This window comes from Physcomitrium patens, chromosome 1, assembly GCF_059467195.1.
Source record: "Physcomitrium patens ecotype Gransden chromosome 1, ASM5946719v1, whole genome shotgun sequence".
NCBI lineage: Eukaryota > Viridiplantae > Streptophyta > Bryopsida > Funariales > Funariaceae > Physcomitrium > Physcomitrium patens.
This window is the reverse complement of record NC_143410.1, coordinates 15,524,456-15,538,322: the sequence shown is the minus strand read 5'-3', so window position 1 is coordinate 15,538,322 and position 13,867 is coordinate 15,524,456. Positions and strand designations below refer to the sequence as shown.

Sequence of the window (13,867 nt, the reverse complement as noted above, 5' to 3'; positions counted from 1 at the left end):
GAATTGTGTTCGTTTCGTCACAACTCTCAGTTGCCTGAATGTCCTTCCACTCGGTGACTGACGACTGTGTTGAACTGTGTACATATTTTAAGAAATACTTGTGTTTTGTAGACATCTTCCCTTACGTCTAGACTCTGCTTTGCATGAAATAACACATGCAGAAATGACAACACCCATCTCTTACACACCTGACACTGCAAAATGTGCAAACCTTTGTGAATTACGGTGTGATGATTTCAATAAGCTCTTGATTTATTTTGTGGCGCGATGAACATTTTCTGGCAGAGTATGATACGCAAGTTTCTGCTGGATTAGTTACGATGGGTATGTTCACAATACGTTGGTTCTGGGTAAAAAAGACAGTTGGTAAGTGGTAGGCTAGTTATCAACCACTGTGTGGATTCAACCACGCTTTTTAGTGTTTGTTTGTGTTGGACATGTTTTCTCCAATGAAGCTTTGCTTCGGTCATCTTCACCGCTGCATATCATGTTGTCCGTACACGGTACCTCTTCTAAAACCGATACACCATCCAGTTTCAATCCTTGTCACTGACAGCAATACTACCAACTTGAGTAAAGCTTCACCTCCCTTTGAACGTTAAAATACTTCGACTTCGTGCTTGGGGAGGGAAAAGGAGATGAATTGCACGTTTCTGATATTTTGAGAAGATAAAAGCAGACTTCTATCATGTACAATCATGTAGATACATGCAGTTGTTACTTGGCAGTGGTCGTATAAAATTAGTAACTGCATGTATGATGCGAATCATCGTAGAATCAGAAATTGGTATGTTCCAATGAACCATCAAAGTTTTCGAAAAGAATAGATGATATATTACAAAACATACAACCTGTCATGAAATGATTTGTCTCTAGTATTATCAAAGAATTCTAGCAGTGAAGCAAGAAAGAATGGGAATAAAAATAACTCAACCAATCCAACAGTCAATCGATGGCTCAATTCAAACACTTCTCAGAATCAGCATTCACGTCAAGTTTCGGTTACTTGTGGATTTCCTGAGAAGCAACTTTATTGTTCAAGATACCCACATGCTAATAACAAGGTCTACCATGCTCTTTGTATTTTTAATTTTTAATTTTTAATATTTTTCTTTCTTGACATGGGTTATTGAAAATATAGATTATGAAAAGCATTTTGATTGAAAATGATCATATTTGTTTTCAAAACAAGCTTTTAACATTGAAGTCAAGTTGTGAGGTTTGGTTTTCAGGTGTATTACCTGCTAGGTAGGCAAATTTACATATAAACATACGTATTTATATCATGTTAGAAAAAAAAATAAAAAAAATAAAATACTAAGAACACTAAAAAAAAAAATTAAATTTACTTTCACTGAAGTCAATTACTAGTTAATAATATTTTACTGATTGTATTATGAAGGTTTAAACCCAAAATTATTATTTTCTCGAAAAAAATGTATACAATTATTGTCATCATTTTTAAACTTTTCTATCTTATCTGCAATTCAACAAGTTTTACTATCAATAAACATATTGATGAAATCCACAATTATCATAATGCAATAACTTTCTAATAATTAGTTTTCAAGATAATTTTGAAACTAATGATATATATACTTTTTGTAATATCTGATTTTCTTTAATTTGACCTATAATATATATTATATTTTTTTAAAGATTAAAATCAAATTATGAATATTGCACAATTTATTAAAAATTTAGGGTAACACAATTTAATATATTTTATCTTTTCTGTTTTCTTGTATACCAATAATGATGGATTCGATCTGATCATGATTCAAATATTGACCTAAAAACTTTCTTTGAATATATGGTATAATCTAAATTAATCAGAGAAATGATCAAAAGTGGTATTTTATTTCAATGATAAATGTGCGAATTCTGTAGTGCTACACAACTTGTGATCAGTATGTTGAGTCAGTATCAAAGTTCAGTTTCTAAGTGATAGAATTTAGAATATTATTGTGTATTAACACATATTACATGACTTATATTTCATGAGAATCATTGTCAAAGATTAATAGAATTGAACACAATTTATAATAATTCAAGTTCAAAGATCCGACACTTCAACATTCAAATACATGTATATGTCAAAAATTGATTGTTTGCATATTAATGCATTTTGGTGCAAAAATGAATTTGACACATAATTCAAGATACAGTGGATATTCATTTTTCCCTTAGAATTTGAACCAAAAAATAAAATAAAATAAAATAAAAATAATGTTTATTCACTTTGAAAAATATTTATAATGAATGCCCATAAGAATAAATGGAGAATAATGATGATAGACAAGATTTATATCCCGAAGCATCATCATCCATGGGTGATTTTGAGGATCGGGCTTTTGCTACACTTGACAAAAATGTTAAGGAATTCCTTGCGGAAATCCAAGGAGAAACGGCTTTGGATGGATTTCGCAAGGAGTATGAAATGCTTTATGCCACAATTCAAAAACAACACAATTTTGAAAAAATATTGCACCAACAACATCAAAACCTTTCCATAGCAATAGCCAAAAATAAGAAAACCATGAAAGATGTGGAAAAAATAAATGAACAACATCAAATCACCATAGCCCAACTAAAAAATGATATTGACAAGAATTGGATTTTGGTTGATGATGCTCAAGACAAAGAATCAAATTACAATATCAAAATCAATTCTCTTAAGAAGGAAATCGATGAATTGAACAAAGTTGTGGAAAGTGGTCAAACAGAGGCTATGGCCGAAGACGTGCAACTTCAAGATTTAGAAAAAGAAAAAATGAATGTTTTAAAGGAAAGAGATGCTCAAATGCATGCTCTACAAGAGCTCAAAAACGTGCTTAATGAATGGAGTGATAAGAATCAAGCAATTGAGCTAGAAAAAATTAATCTTGAGCATAGCACCTCACTTCTTCAAGAAGAGTATATCATGAAAAGAAAAGAATGTGATCGAGAAACAAAAAGGAAAGAAAAATTGGAGAAAGAAATGAAGAGTTTGCATTTGGAGATGGAAAATAAGCAAGAAGAGATTAAAAAAAAACAAGCCTTAATGCAAGAGGCACAACACCAAATTGACAAATTGGAACTAAAATTAAAAGAACAAAGAACTCTCATTGACAAAGCTCAAAGGGAGCTTGATTTAGTCTTGCAAAAGGTAGCTAAAGTTAGCATTGAGTTAGAAGTGCAACTTAAAACAAATACACAATTGATGTTTGAGAACAGTCAAAGACAAAGTGAACTCAAAGCAAAAGAGGAGGAAATTGAAACTTGCAAAGACAACATTAGTAAAATCAATAAGGTTTGCAATAATACACACAATAAATTGAAACAAGTTGAGTTTGCCAAAGAGGATTTAGAGAAACACAAGGCTCATATTATTGAAGAGAAAGTAAATATTGAAAAAGAAATTGAATTGCAAAAGAAGAAAACGAATCATGCACAAAAGCGCATCGATGAGTGTGCAAGAGAAAGAGATGTTCTGAATAAAATGAAGTCTCAAGTTAAAGGTGTTGTAGAAAAACAACAGGACTTGATGCAAATTAATCAAGTCAGAATTCATAATCTAGAGGTTGAATTGTCAAAGTATCAGGGATACATTAAAAAACAATTGGAAACTATTCTTAAACTTGAAGAAGAATGCAACCAAAAGAATATGGAACTTCAAGCCTATGGATTGAAACACATAAATGCATGTGAAGAGCTTTTGAAATGTGAGACTAATAATGTCAAAATCCAAAAAGAAATATTAGCATGGGAACCCAAAATCAAACATCAACAAAATCTATACAAAGTGATTCAAATAGAGCGGAATGTAAATAACAAAAAGTACATAGAAGCTCATGATGAAATTGGTGAAATGAAACGTAAGTTTAAAGTGATGAACAACTTAGTTGAGAATTTGAAAGATGAAATCACATCCAAAGATGTTGCTATAATCAAAGAACATGAGAATCATCAAAAGATTGAAAAAGAAAGAGAAAAATTGAAAGAAGAACTTTGTAAAGTCCAATGGAAAATCAAATCAATAGATGTTGTCATAAATGACCATAATCTACAAAATGATAGTTTAAAGCACATCCTTGAAGAAGGCGATCTAGATGTCATGCATCAAAAGAAAGAACTTGAAATTGTTCAAAGTGAAAAAAGAGTTCTTGGAGCACAATTGATTCACAAAAACAACGAATTGATGGAAGTGTATAATAAGATCCGAATACAAGAGTCAAGTATCCATAAAGGCCACATTGATTATTGCAATCGGCTTTCTGAACTTCGTCAATACAAATTTAAACTTCATAATCTAAAACGTGAGTACACAATGCTCACGGGTTCGTGTAAGAATATTGTAATATTAAGGAAAGAGGTTCACAATTTGAGTCAACAATTGGTGCAAGAAAAGACAAAAGTTAAAGCATTAAGTGAGGAGCTTGAAAACCCTCTTAATGTGCATAGGTGGAGAAAACTTGAAGGTACAGATCCGCATTCTTATGAATTAATTATAAAAATTCAATTGCTTCAAAAAAAACTCACCTCAAAAACGGAAGAAGTGATTGAGAAAGATATACTTATACGAGAAAAAGAAAAACTTTACATTGAATTGTGTAAAATTTCAGCATCCCAACCAGGTATTGAGGTAGCAAAACAAGTTGATGTTTACAAACGTAAATTGCAAGATAAGATGAAACACTTGTCATACATAACCTCGGAGCTTGCAAGGAATCAAATTCAAGTTGATGAATATAAAACGGAAATTGACACATCCATGAAAGAACTTGATGTTGTTAAGAAACAATATTTTGCAAATAAAAAAGCAGAATTAGCTTGCCAACCCAAAAAACCAGTTTACCAGTTTTGAAATCTTGAAACATTGTGTAATATTTTTCCAAGGTATAATTAATTTTGTAAATGTGTTAAAAGTTTTTTTGCGTGTTTTTTTATTTTTAAAGGTGGGTACATGTAGCTGAGTTTTGGTTCAAAACTATTTTTGGAAATTTATCTTTTCACAATTTAAAAAATGATGATAAACATCCTTCATATAGTTAAATGTTTGGACATGATTTCTTGTCATTATTGTTATATTTTTATTATTTTGGAAAAATAATCAGATCAATATTCTAAGAATTTGTAAATAGAAAAGGAAAGAAAGCTGAACAAGATATTAATGGATGTGTGTTGATAAGTGTGAGTTTATAGTAACAAGTTAATTTTTTTAAGTCTTAAAAAATCGACCCACCTTTATTTATAAGTGTTTTCAAACAAAAAAGAAGACATTTAGCATTGCGAATTTGTTGTATATATATATATATATATATATGTTATACAGTGAACATCCTTTTCAGATGACAATACTTATCTGTAAATGACCAAAGAGTCAACACCACTACATTCGAAAAATTAGAAAATGAAACAGAAAAAGAAAAACTAGGCTAGCCATCTCATTAAGTATGAATGAAACCCAAGACTTTGAAAAGCCCTCATATAGAGTCATCATCTTTCATGTGGGAAAAGAAAAAAAGTCAAGAGTCTTTGGCACAACTTAAAAAGGAAACAAGTTAAGGGGAAAGAGAACCCTTGAGAAATGTGACAATCCACTCAAACTGCAAGGTAGTCACACTGCAATCAACTAATGAGTACAGATACCAGATGATTCATCTTCCTACTGAACGAGCAGTTCTGAAAATAAACAGCATGTACCCACATCGACCTGTGCACTTAACCCAACTGCTCTTGTTCGCGGCATACTCATTCGGAGGTCTGTACCTACATTCATTAGTCAAGCTTCTGCCGTCTTGGGACACAAACCCACCAAATCATTTTAACATGAGCTTCATAAACCTGTGAACGAAATGTCAAATGATAGATTCAACACTTACGCAATTCATTTCCTGAGAGCACTACTTGAACATGTACACCCGAGCACGACATGGAAATGTGAGAACGATACAGGATCACGAAAGCCCTAAGTTAGGGCTCATAAATGGGACACACCTAACTCAATATACAAGCTGACACAGCGGAAGCCAACAGGACTAATTTGACTGCTATATTGTTTCCGCAACTGCCACTACGAAACTAAGCAAAAACCTATGTTAAGGATCACAATATTTAGGACCCCTGTGATCGCTAATGCTTCCGGGATTTGGATGTTCCAGTCCAAACCATGAACCTCTCGGTAGTGAAGAGGCTTTAGGTGGAGGAGAAGCAATGTAACGTCTTAATGAACCTGAAAGTTGTCGAAAGAACCGTTCAGAACCAGCCACAACAGCTGAAGCAGAGAAAGGCTTTCGCTGTTCAAAATCCAAGGACTCGAGTGGTCCTGAGTCATAATCAATGCTTATAAACGAGGCGTCATGGAGGAACTGAGGATTCCGTGTGTCTAACAAGTCAGAATGTGACGAGACTGTTCCTCTCATGCTCCCAACATCACTAGATTCTAATTCACTGCACACAAGTTTCAAGGCCTGAACGACCTCACCCATAAACGGTCGATTAGACACTTCCGGTTGAACACACATTGAGGCTATTGCAGCCACTTTAGCAAAGTTGTCAAATGGAAAGTTGCTTCCAAGGTAAGGGTCAGCAAGCTGCTCAATCCCGTCCTTGCTTGTAAGAAGGGGGCGTGCCCATGTGACTAGATTTTCTTGCCCAGGTGGTTGAGACATGTCAACAGGTTTTCGTCCAGAAAGGAGCTCCAGAAGCACCACTCCATAACTATAAACATCACTCTTCACAAGTAAATGCCCTGTCATAGCGTACTCCGGGGCCACATACCTGCAGTTGAAATCAACTACTACCGTAAGTCAATAATCAAGACACAACCTTACCAGTCTGGTCAAAATACATCCTAAATATTCAGATGTGAAGGTGAAAGAGGGCATTCTCCTCAATGAAACTTGAAAATAGTTTAACAACTCAACTTTTACACCAGAGATGACTCGAGGAACATAAATTTCGAAGAATATGATTCTTGCAAGAAGGATGTCTCAAAGGCAGCTTAAGAGCATTAAGCAATTTAATTTGAGAATTAAGAACTGGAGTACTTGTGATTTCCTGGGACTGAAACCAGGAGACTGAATCACTACAATAATTGTGTACAGTAAAATTGGTAACGTAGAAGATCTCAGTAGTAACAAAAGAGCTTAAATTGGCTGTAGGACTTGATTCGCACTTCACATGTTCGGTAGCAATAAGAGAAGCTTACCCGAACGTGCCCATCACTCGAGTAGATATATGCTCCTTGCCACCCTCGGCTGCCGATTTCGCCAGGCCAAAATCAGATACTTTAGGAGTGTAGTCATCTTCAAGTAGAATGTTGCTTCCTTTAAAGTCCCTATGAATCACCCTGGGCTGGGAATCCTCATGTAGGTATGCCAGCCCGCGTGCAGATCCCAGAGCAATTTTGACACGTGCCTCCCAGTTGAGAGGAGCTGTGTATTTGTCTAAACCTGCAGATTATGGGTTCAAATGTAACTTAATTAGACACAGTTTGCTGCATATTCTCAACCTGTAGATAAAAACTGCCCTGAAATCACTATGGAAGGTAGAAAGTAGATTACACTTTGGATGGTACGTTTATGAAGTCCACACACTGGTAGTAAAATATTAAAAATGCATCTACAATAATAAAAATAAAAATAAAAAAACGTAGTTAACGACGAATTAGCTCGTCTTCATTATTCTTCCCCGGCGTACAAATGTACAGAATTTCTTGGTATTTCAGACGGTTCGGACTCACACTTGACTCTAATCATCGAAGAAGATTCTGACAAGTTATTCAGTGAACAGAATTACATACCATGCAAATGAGATTCCACACTCCCATTCGTTATGAGTTCATAAACCAAGCATCGAATTTGCTCGGTGCAGATACCAATTAACCTCACAAGGTTCCGATGATGTAATCTGCCCAACATTTCCACCTCTGCAATAAATTCGCGACCACCCTGGTGGTCATCCCTTGTTAGTACCTTAACAGCCACTTCAATACCACTGTCCAACACCCCTTGGTAAACTCGTCCAAAGCCCCCTTCGCCAATTACATTACTGGGTCTGAAATAATCTGTTGCCCTTTCCATTTCCGATAAAGTGAAGGTCTTGGCAGTCCCGGTATAGTTTTCCACGTTAGATGGATAAGAAATTGTAGAGCTTGCCATACTTTCTGACAGTAATGAGCCTGTAGCAAAGAATACAGAGTGTTTAAAATGACTTGCTCAACAAATTGGAAGCCATGCATGCAACACAACTAAGTGCGTGAATTGGTGATGATCGTGAACCAGAGTATCTATGAATCACTCCAGATGAAATCGCAGAATGTGAGGCTGAGCATTATAATGTCTGATGGACTGACTGCGAAAAACAGCGCAACAAACTAATAATCAAGTGAACAATAATGGAAAACATTTTACAGCCTTGTAAAGCATCAATAAACGACTTGAAATTGAGGAAAAAAAGGAAACACGGCTGACAATACTTTCTCAACTGGATCAGATGCACACCTTCAGGTTTAGAGTTGAAATACGCGTTCATTCGCAATTGGATCAGTCCTTCGGGTTTAGGGTTGAAAAAAGCATGTAAAGGGCTAACAACCGAGGATGAAGATTTTTTATGCAAACTGCGGCGTAGGAGAATGAGCCACACAAAACAAACAAATGACAAAACGCCCATAGCCGTTGCCAAAACAATTACAAGGATAATGCCCGTGCTGAGCTTATGATGTTTACTGTTCGGATCCACTCCAGATGGAAGCTGGTTACCAGGACCTAGCGGAGAATCATTATTTCCAGGAATCTGAGAAGGTGGAGGAGGAGGAAGACCTACACAAAACAAAAAGATAGTAATGCATCAGCGTCATAGTAAAAATTGTTGCAAGTCAAGACGTGGACCATTTTACAATGCTGGAAGCATTTGAAGCTGACCTCGGAACCCTTCTATGCGTCAGAGTAGAAATCGAGTGTGTAATAATTACCTGGGTAACGAACGAAAATGACGAGGTAGTTTCCAAAAATTGTCTCGTCCAGTGGAACTTGTCCACTCCACAAGCGTGAGGCAAGGAGTTGTGCTGTGGTATTACCGAACTCAGAATCCAACGGCACAAAATCTACAGTCACGTCTGTCTCATCCTGGTTTGGTTCAACAGCATTGGCTCCTACAATGCGGATTTGACTAGTTTGTAAGAACAATCCATCAGCCAGCTCCGTGGCCAGCTCAGACACCAGAGGAAAAAGTTGCTCCAACTTGATTCCAAGCCGAAATTGTGCGTGCATAGGAATGACACAGCTACATGATGGCGAACCTCGTGGTGTGTATGTGTAGCCATCTGGACAAATTTGGCGGCAATCTGTTGAAGCAATATAACTTTTTCTGAAAATTCTTTCGGAATTCGCACATACTTGTAAGGTTACCTTGACACTGGCTCAATAATTGATTCCAGGTTACGAAACTCCAGAAAACGTCCGGAAGAAAATGAAAGTGTAATACGACGGAAGACAGAAACAGTAACAAGATGTACAGGAAGACCAAGCCAAAAGCAACTGACGATGTAGAAGTTTCGGTTTAAGGAAAGGCGATAAAGAACACCAGGTTCGAGCTTAAAAGGAATTACAGAATCGAGTGGACACTCACCTGCTGCAGGGGTTTGTGAAGGTGATACTTTTGTATTATTGTGAGAACTCCCCAAAGATGTGTCATCTCCAGGTGGAGTAACCAATGCAGATGCCAAAGGAGAACCACTTGGACCAGACGGAGCTGTTGAAGGAATGGATTCAGCAGGAGAATTCTGCTCGTTGGCTGTTTTAGAGGACGTAGGAGAAGGCCGTCTTTTAGCAAAGCGAAGTAAAGAAGAGTCTCTTAGGGAGAGTTTTCTAACCCATATACTTCGGCGAGAAGATAGCACTGTTTCTAATCTTGAATGGTTCTTGCATGGGTGACCTAACCGGTATCCTGTTGTTTCGTCCGGCACATCTTCACGACAGATACAAGGTAATGGTTAGACATGTACTCTTTAAAAAACAGAGACGAACACAAAAACTACATCATGGAATTGTAGCTTTCAGCTTCATCGAGCTATTAACTCCAACGCATTCCTTTTCGGGACCGATGAGGATGTTAACATTCAGAATAAAAGCCACTCACCACAACCAAAGCTTCCAAGAGTTGCTGCCAACAACAGCAGAGGCAGCAACCCTGCAAGACTGCAGAGATTGCTGCGCATTGCGACAGACGCTTGAACACATGAATCCTGGGGAGATAGCCCAGTGAACGCTACTAAATTTCACTGTCCCTGCTGGGTCTTTGATCGTTTAGTAATATTTACGAGACTAGTAAGGCTCCCGTACCCACAGAGCGCTATGCAAACGTCCAATTGAAAGAATGCCGGTTCCTCTCAGGAAGAAGCTCAATTAGAAGCTAAAATATGTACCAAGATGACCAAAGCAAGGGTCCTATGTTTGAGTATTGGCTTCTACTGCTCAACTTGCCATGAAAACACCAAATACTTCTATCCAACACATTCTTTTCATCTTTGAATATCCATGTCTGATGGTACTTCATAAGACTAGCTTCTGCATTCATGTATCCTAAAACCATGCACCTCAAAATCCGTCCAATTTTGGTATTCCTTCGTAGAGAGGTTTCAGTGGGAGAAAACAGTTGATCGAACTTCCAATTCCATATCCACCATTTCATAGGTTCTCACCATTCTGCAGTTAGCTGCACGTCACCGCGTGAGGGAGTGGATAGATATAAGGCCAAAGTTGGACGAAAGACGACCACTATCTCTACATCCATTGAGCCTCATGAAACCTGCCTAGTCAGTGTCTTGATTTGTGGGCAATTCATATTACGGTGCACAGCATTATCCCCAAATCCAATCACGCTTAAACTACCACAAAGATCGCCAGACTATTTCCCTTCATTGTCGAAATCCAATGTCGCGCAGTAGCTCTCCGATCTACCCACTCCTGTCGGAAAGTGACGTATTGTTGCAGGTGTAGCGAGCAAGAAGCAGTGAAAGTAGTGGCCCTTAGGAAACCGTAGATACTCCTTTGCTTGTCATCATTCACTGAGGGATGCATATGATGCTTCGCAAGCCCAAAACGTGCATTGTACAGGGTAGTAAAGTATACAGAAAGTTCTTACTGGCCTGAAAGAATTGGCGCAAAGCAGATCCTCCTATATTGAAGTCTTCTTATCTCGCAAAATGCCGCACGCATAATATTCTTCTCCTCATTCTGCGCTCAGAGAACGTACAAACTAGAGCCTTCTAAATAAAATAACACAATACAATCCGGTCTCCGATTCGAATCCACAATCTCTAGGTAGTTCACTCGAAAAAATAAGTGAATAAAAGCTTTCCACATCCTGCCAACAACAACAACACCAACAACACCATCAAATAACCAGGCAATCCTCTTCCCTTTCCACATTCCTATCCGAATCCACCTCCCCACCTAAAAACTAGCCAGATTCCAGGCTCTGCTGATCCAAACCACTCGAGAAATCACTACCAAAGCAAGCACGCCACCAACCAATGCACCTCATGCTATGAAGCCTTCGCTGGAGTAGGAAACGTACCCTTGCATCACGCACTCGCTACGCCTTTCACCCGCACACACACACACACGCAAATAACATCAACATCTGCTCAATCGTCGGAAATGATGAAAACCACGGATCGCTCAGATACGAATCGCCTTCAACACGTCCACAACACCACCATCATTTCCTGGTCTTAAACCGAAGCTTCGAATCCACACTAGGAACACACAGGCATTATTCTGAAATGTCACTCTCGGTGATCTTCCCGTGCCCGTGCAACTTCAACTCTCAATGATTCCCCTTCTACGACTCCGTCCAGACTCTCGATCGAGAGAAGAGCACACAACAACAACAACAAGAAAATTTTAAAAAACGAATAAAGAAACGAATAAAAAAGAAACAAAATAAGGCCACAAGCTGTACAAGAACAGTAGAAGAATTCTGCTATAGACTCCCCTGATGGTGAATGAACTTACGAGCTTGCAGCAAGACGTGGTACTAACTGCGCATGGATCGGAGCAGCATTGTGAGCTCAATCAATCCCCCACCCATCCATCCATCAAAACATTCATCTATATATACACATATTCATCCATCATTCTGAATTCCAATTCGTCGTCGTCCCCGCCCTGCAGTCGCACTCACCGCAGGTTGGTCGCTGTCAGAGTCGTGAGTCGGGCGGGAGCGGGTCCGGGGGAAGCTGGGCGGGGGAGGGAGTGTTCGTGGGGCCGGGAAAGGTACCACCAGTGAACCCTCTGTTCCCGATATGGGAATTCCCCCGAGGAAGTCGGGTACGCGTCGGGCTCCCATGAGGAGGAGGAGGAGGAGGAGGAGGGGGACGTTATAAAAGTAGGAAAGGCAGGTGGCCATCTGTAAAGACGCGGGCCAGTTGTTGCGGGGCTACCCGTTTTGGGGAGCCCAGCTCTCTCTTCTCCTGGTTTTGTGTGGTAACGGGGTTCGCATGTGGGGTGCCCTTATAAGCCTTTCCGCGGGTTTTGTCCTTGCGGACGTGCCAACTCTATCCCCACGCACCCCGTGATTTTAGATCCCTCCCCCATATTTCAAAAATAATAATAATAATAATAATAATTTAAAATTTAAAATTTAAGTGTTATTACTTCGAAGTTTGCGATTGAATTGTTCAATTGCGCAAATCAGGTTCAGAAATTTGCAATATGTGAATCACATGAAAATCAAAACAGTAGGTGTGAAAAAAACGTCGCTCCGGTCAAAAACACCCAAGGCCGTCAAGGCTACATTTTTTGTCCGGCCTTAAGTTGACCTTCACTGTCATTTGATGCCCTCACAATCATTGCCGAAGATGCACACACCCTGTTTCGATTAGCGCTTATTGGATTTGCTCCAACTAAGCACCCATCCATTACCAAACTATGAGATAGGGTTAATGTCAACTTGATTGATCCCTCCATGACAGCCATCTGGATCCGCATGTTACAAAGAGGTTATTTTATCTTGACTTTTGTAACAAAAGCAAGAGCTAAGGAAGCCCTCACAGTATTTAAAACAATCTTCTACACCGCGAATCTGTATACTAGTTTTCGACGTTAAATCTATCCCCTCCTCCATTATCATCCCAGTTCCTATCACTCATGAGGAATTCAAGGTGACATTAGAGTACAAGGATATACCTTGGCAGTGTAGCTCTTGCCTTAAGCTTGAGCATGATTCCGACCAATGCCCGTGCAAACCCAAACCAAAAAACTAATCACAAAAAAAAAACCCGCCAAAAACTCACCTTGATCAGCTTCTCCTCCTTCCCCTCCTACACCAGCAGCAACATTGAACTAGAGCTCCAATTCTCTTGCGACAGAACTACTGGCGACGGAGCTAGAAAAATCAGAGTGGGATGAGCCTCTAGGGCACCTCTAAGACAATCCAACAATTATTCTGCCCAAGCACCGTAACACACCCCCTACCGAGAGCCTAGAATAACAAGCAGTAGGCAAGAAGGGAAGAGTGGAGAAGCCATCGTTAAACAAAGGATCCATGGCCCATACTCCGAGTAAGAAACGCTTAGTTTCTTCCAGCCTATTTGAAGCCAAGTTTGGGACCTCCTTTAATTTTCCTTGATCCTTATAGATGTCAAGAAACAACTTTTGATATGATTGATTATACATGTGTTTAACTCCAATTGTCAAAAACAAAACCTTAGTGCTCTTTTTGGCAAAATATAAGGAATTATGACCACCTTGCCAATTAGCAAACTTCAAATAATAAAGAATGTTTGGCAAAGTTGTTGGAAACAATTGCAAATGGACTATGCATGAGCTCTTATAGTAGGCAACAAAGCTCTCTATTTACAAAGTTAAGACTCATTACA

The 13,867-nt window shown here is 38.5% G+C and overlaps 2 protein-coding genes across 4 annotated transcripts; one reads left to right on the top strand and one right to left on the bottom strand.

Moving 5' to 3' along the window:
• The first annotated feature begins 833 nt into the window (after positions 1-833).
• Positions 834-4,910, top strand: LOC112286759 (uncharacterized). Its single transcript, XM_090250963.1, has one exon. The coding sequence runs from the start codon at positions 2,279-2,281 to the stop codon at positions 4,844-4,846; it is 2,568 nt and encodes an 855-aa protein (XP_090107089.1). The 5' UTR covers positions 834-2,278; the 3' UTR covers positions 4,847-4,910.
• Positions 4,911-5,801: 891 nt separating this feature from the next.
• On the bottom strand, positions 5,802-12,038 carry LOC112286765 (receptor-like serine/threonine-protein kinase ALE2). 3 transcript variants are annotated; one of them, XM_024529025.3, is made up of 8 exons: positions 11,563-12,038; positions 10,123-11,349; positions 9,613-9,951; positions 8,957-9,307; positions 8,487-8,804; positions 7,787-8,164; positions 7,193-7,436; positions 5,802-6,762 (listed from the first exon to the last, which is right to left on the bottom strand). In XM_024529025.3, the coding sequence occupies exons 2-8, from the start codon at positions 10,199-10,201 to the stop codon at positions 6,081-6,083; spliced, it is 2,391 nt and encodes a 796-aa protein (XP_024384793.1). In that variant the 5' UTR covers positions 10,202-11,349; positions 11,563-12,038; the 3' UTR covers positions 5,802-6,080. The 3 variants fall into 3 exon arrangements, with proteins under 3 accessions (XP_024384793.1, XP_024384784.1, XP_090107087.1); XM_024529016.3 differs by having other exon boundaries at positions 8,957-9,328; positions 11,563-12,037; XM_090250961.1 differs by having other exon boundaries at positions 8,957-9,328; positions 11,128-11,349; positions 11,563-12,036.
• Positions 12,039-13,867: the final 1,829 nt, after the last annotated feature.

Bases quoted from the DNA above. Each gene is read 5' to 3' on its own strand.
- LOC112286759 (XM_090250963.1), top strand. From the start codon at position 2,279: ATGGAGAATAATGATGATAGACAAGATTTATATCCCGAAGCATCATCA.
- LOC112286765 (XM_024529016.3), bottom strand. From the start codon at position 10,201: ATGCGCAGCAATCTCTGCAGTCTTGCAGGGTTGCTGCCTCTGCTGTTG. The intron at 8,805-8,956 runs GTAATTATTACA...TGTTTTGTGTAG, and splicing joins CATTTTCGTTCGTTACCCAG to GTCTTCCTCCTCCTCCACCT. The intron at 7,437-7,786 runs GTATGTAATTCT...CATAATCTGCAG, and splicing joins TGTGGAATCTCATTTGCATG to GTTTAGACAAATACACAGCT.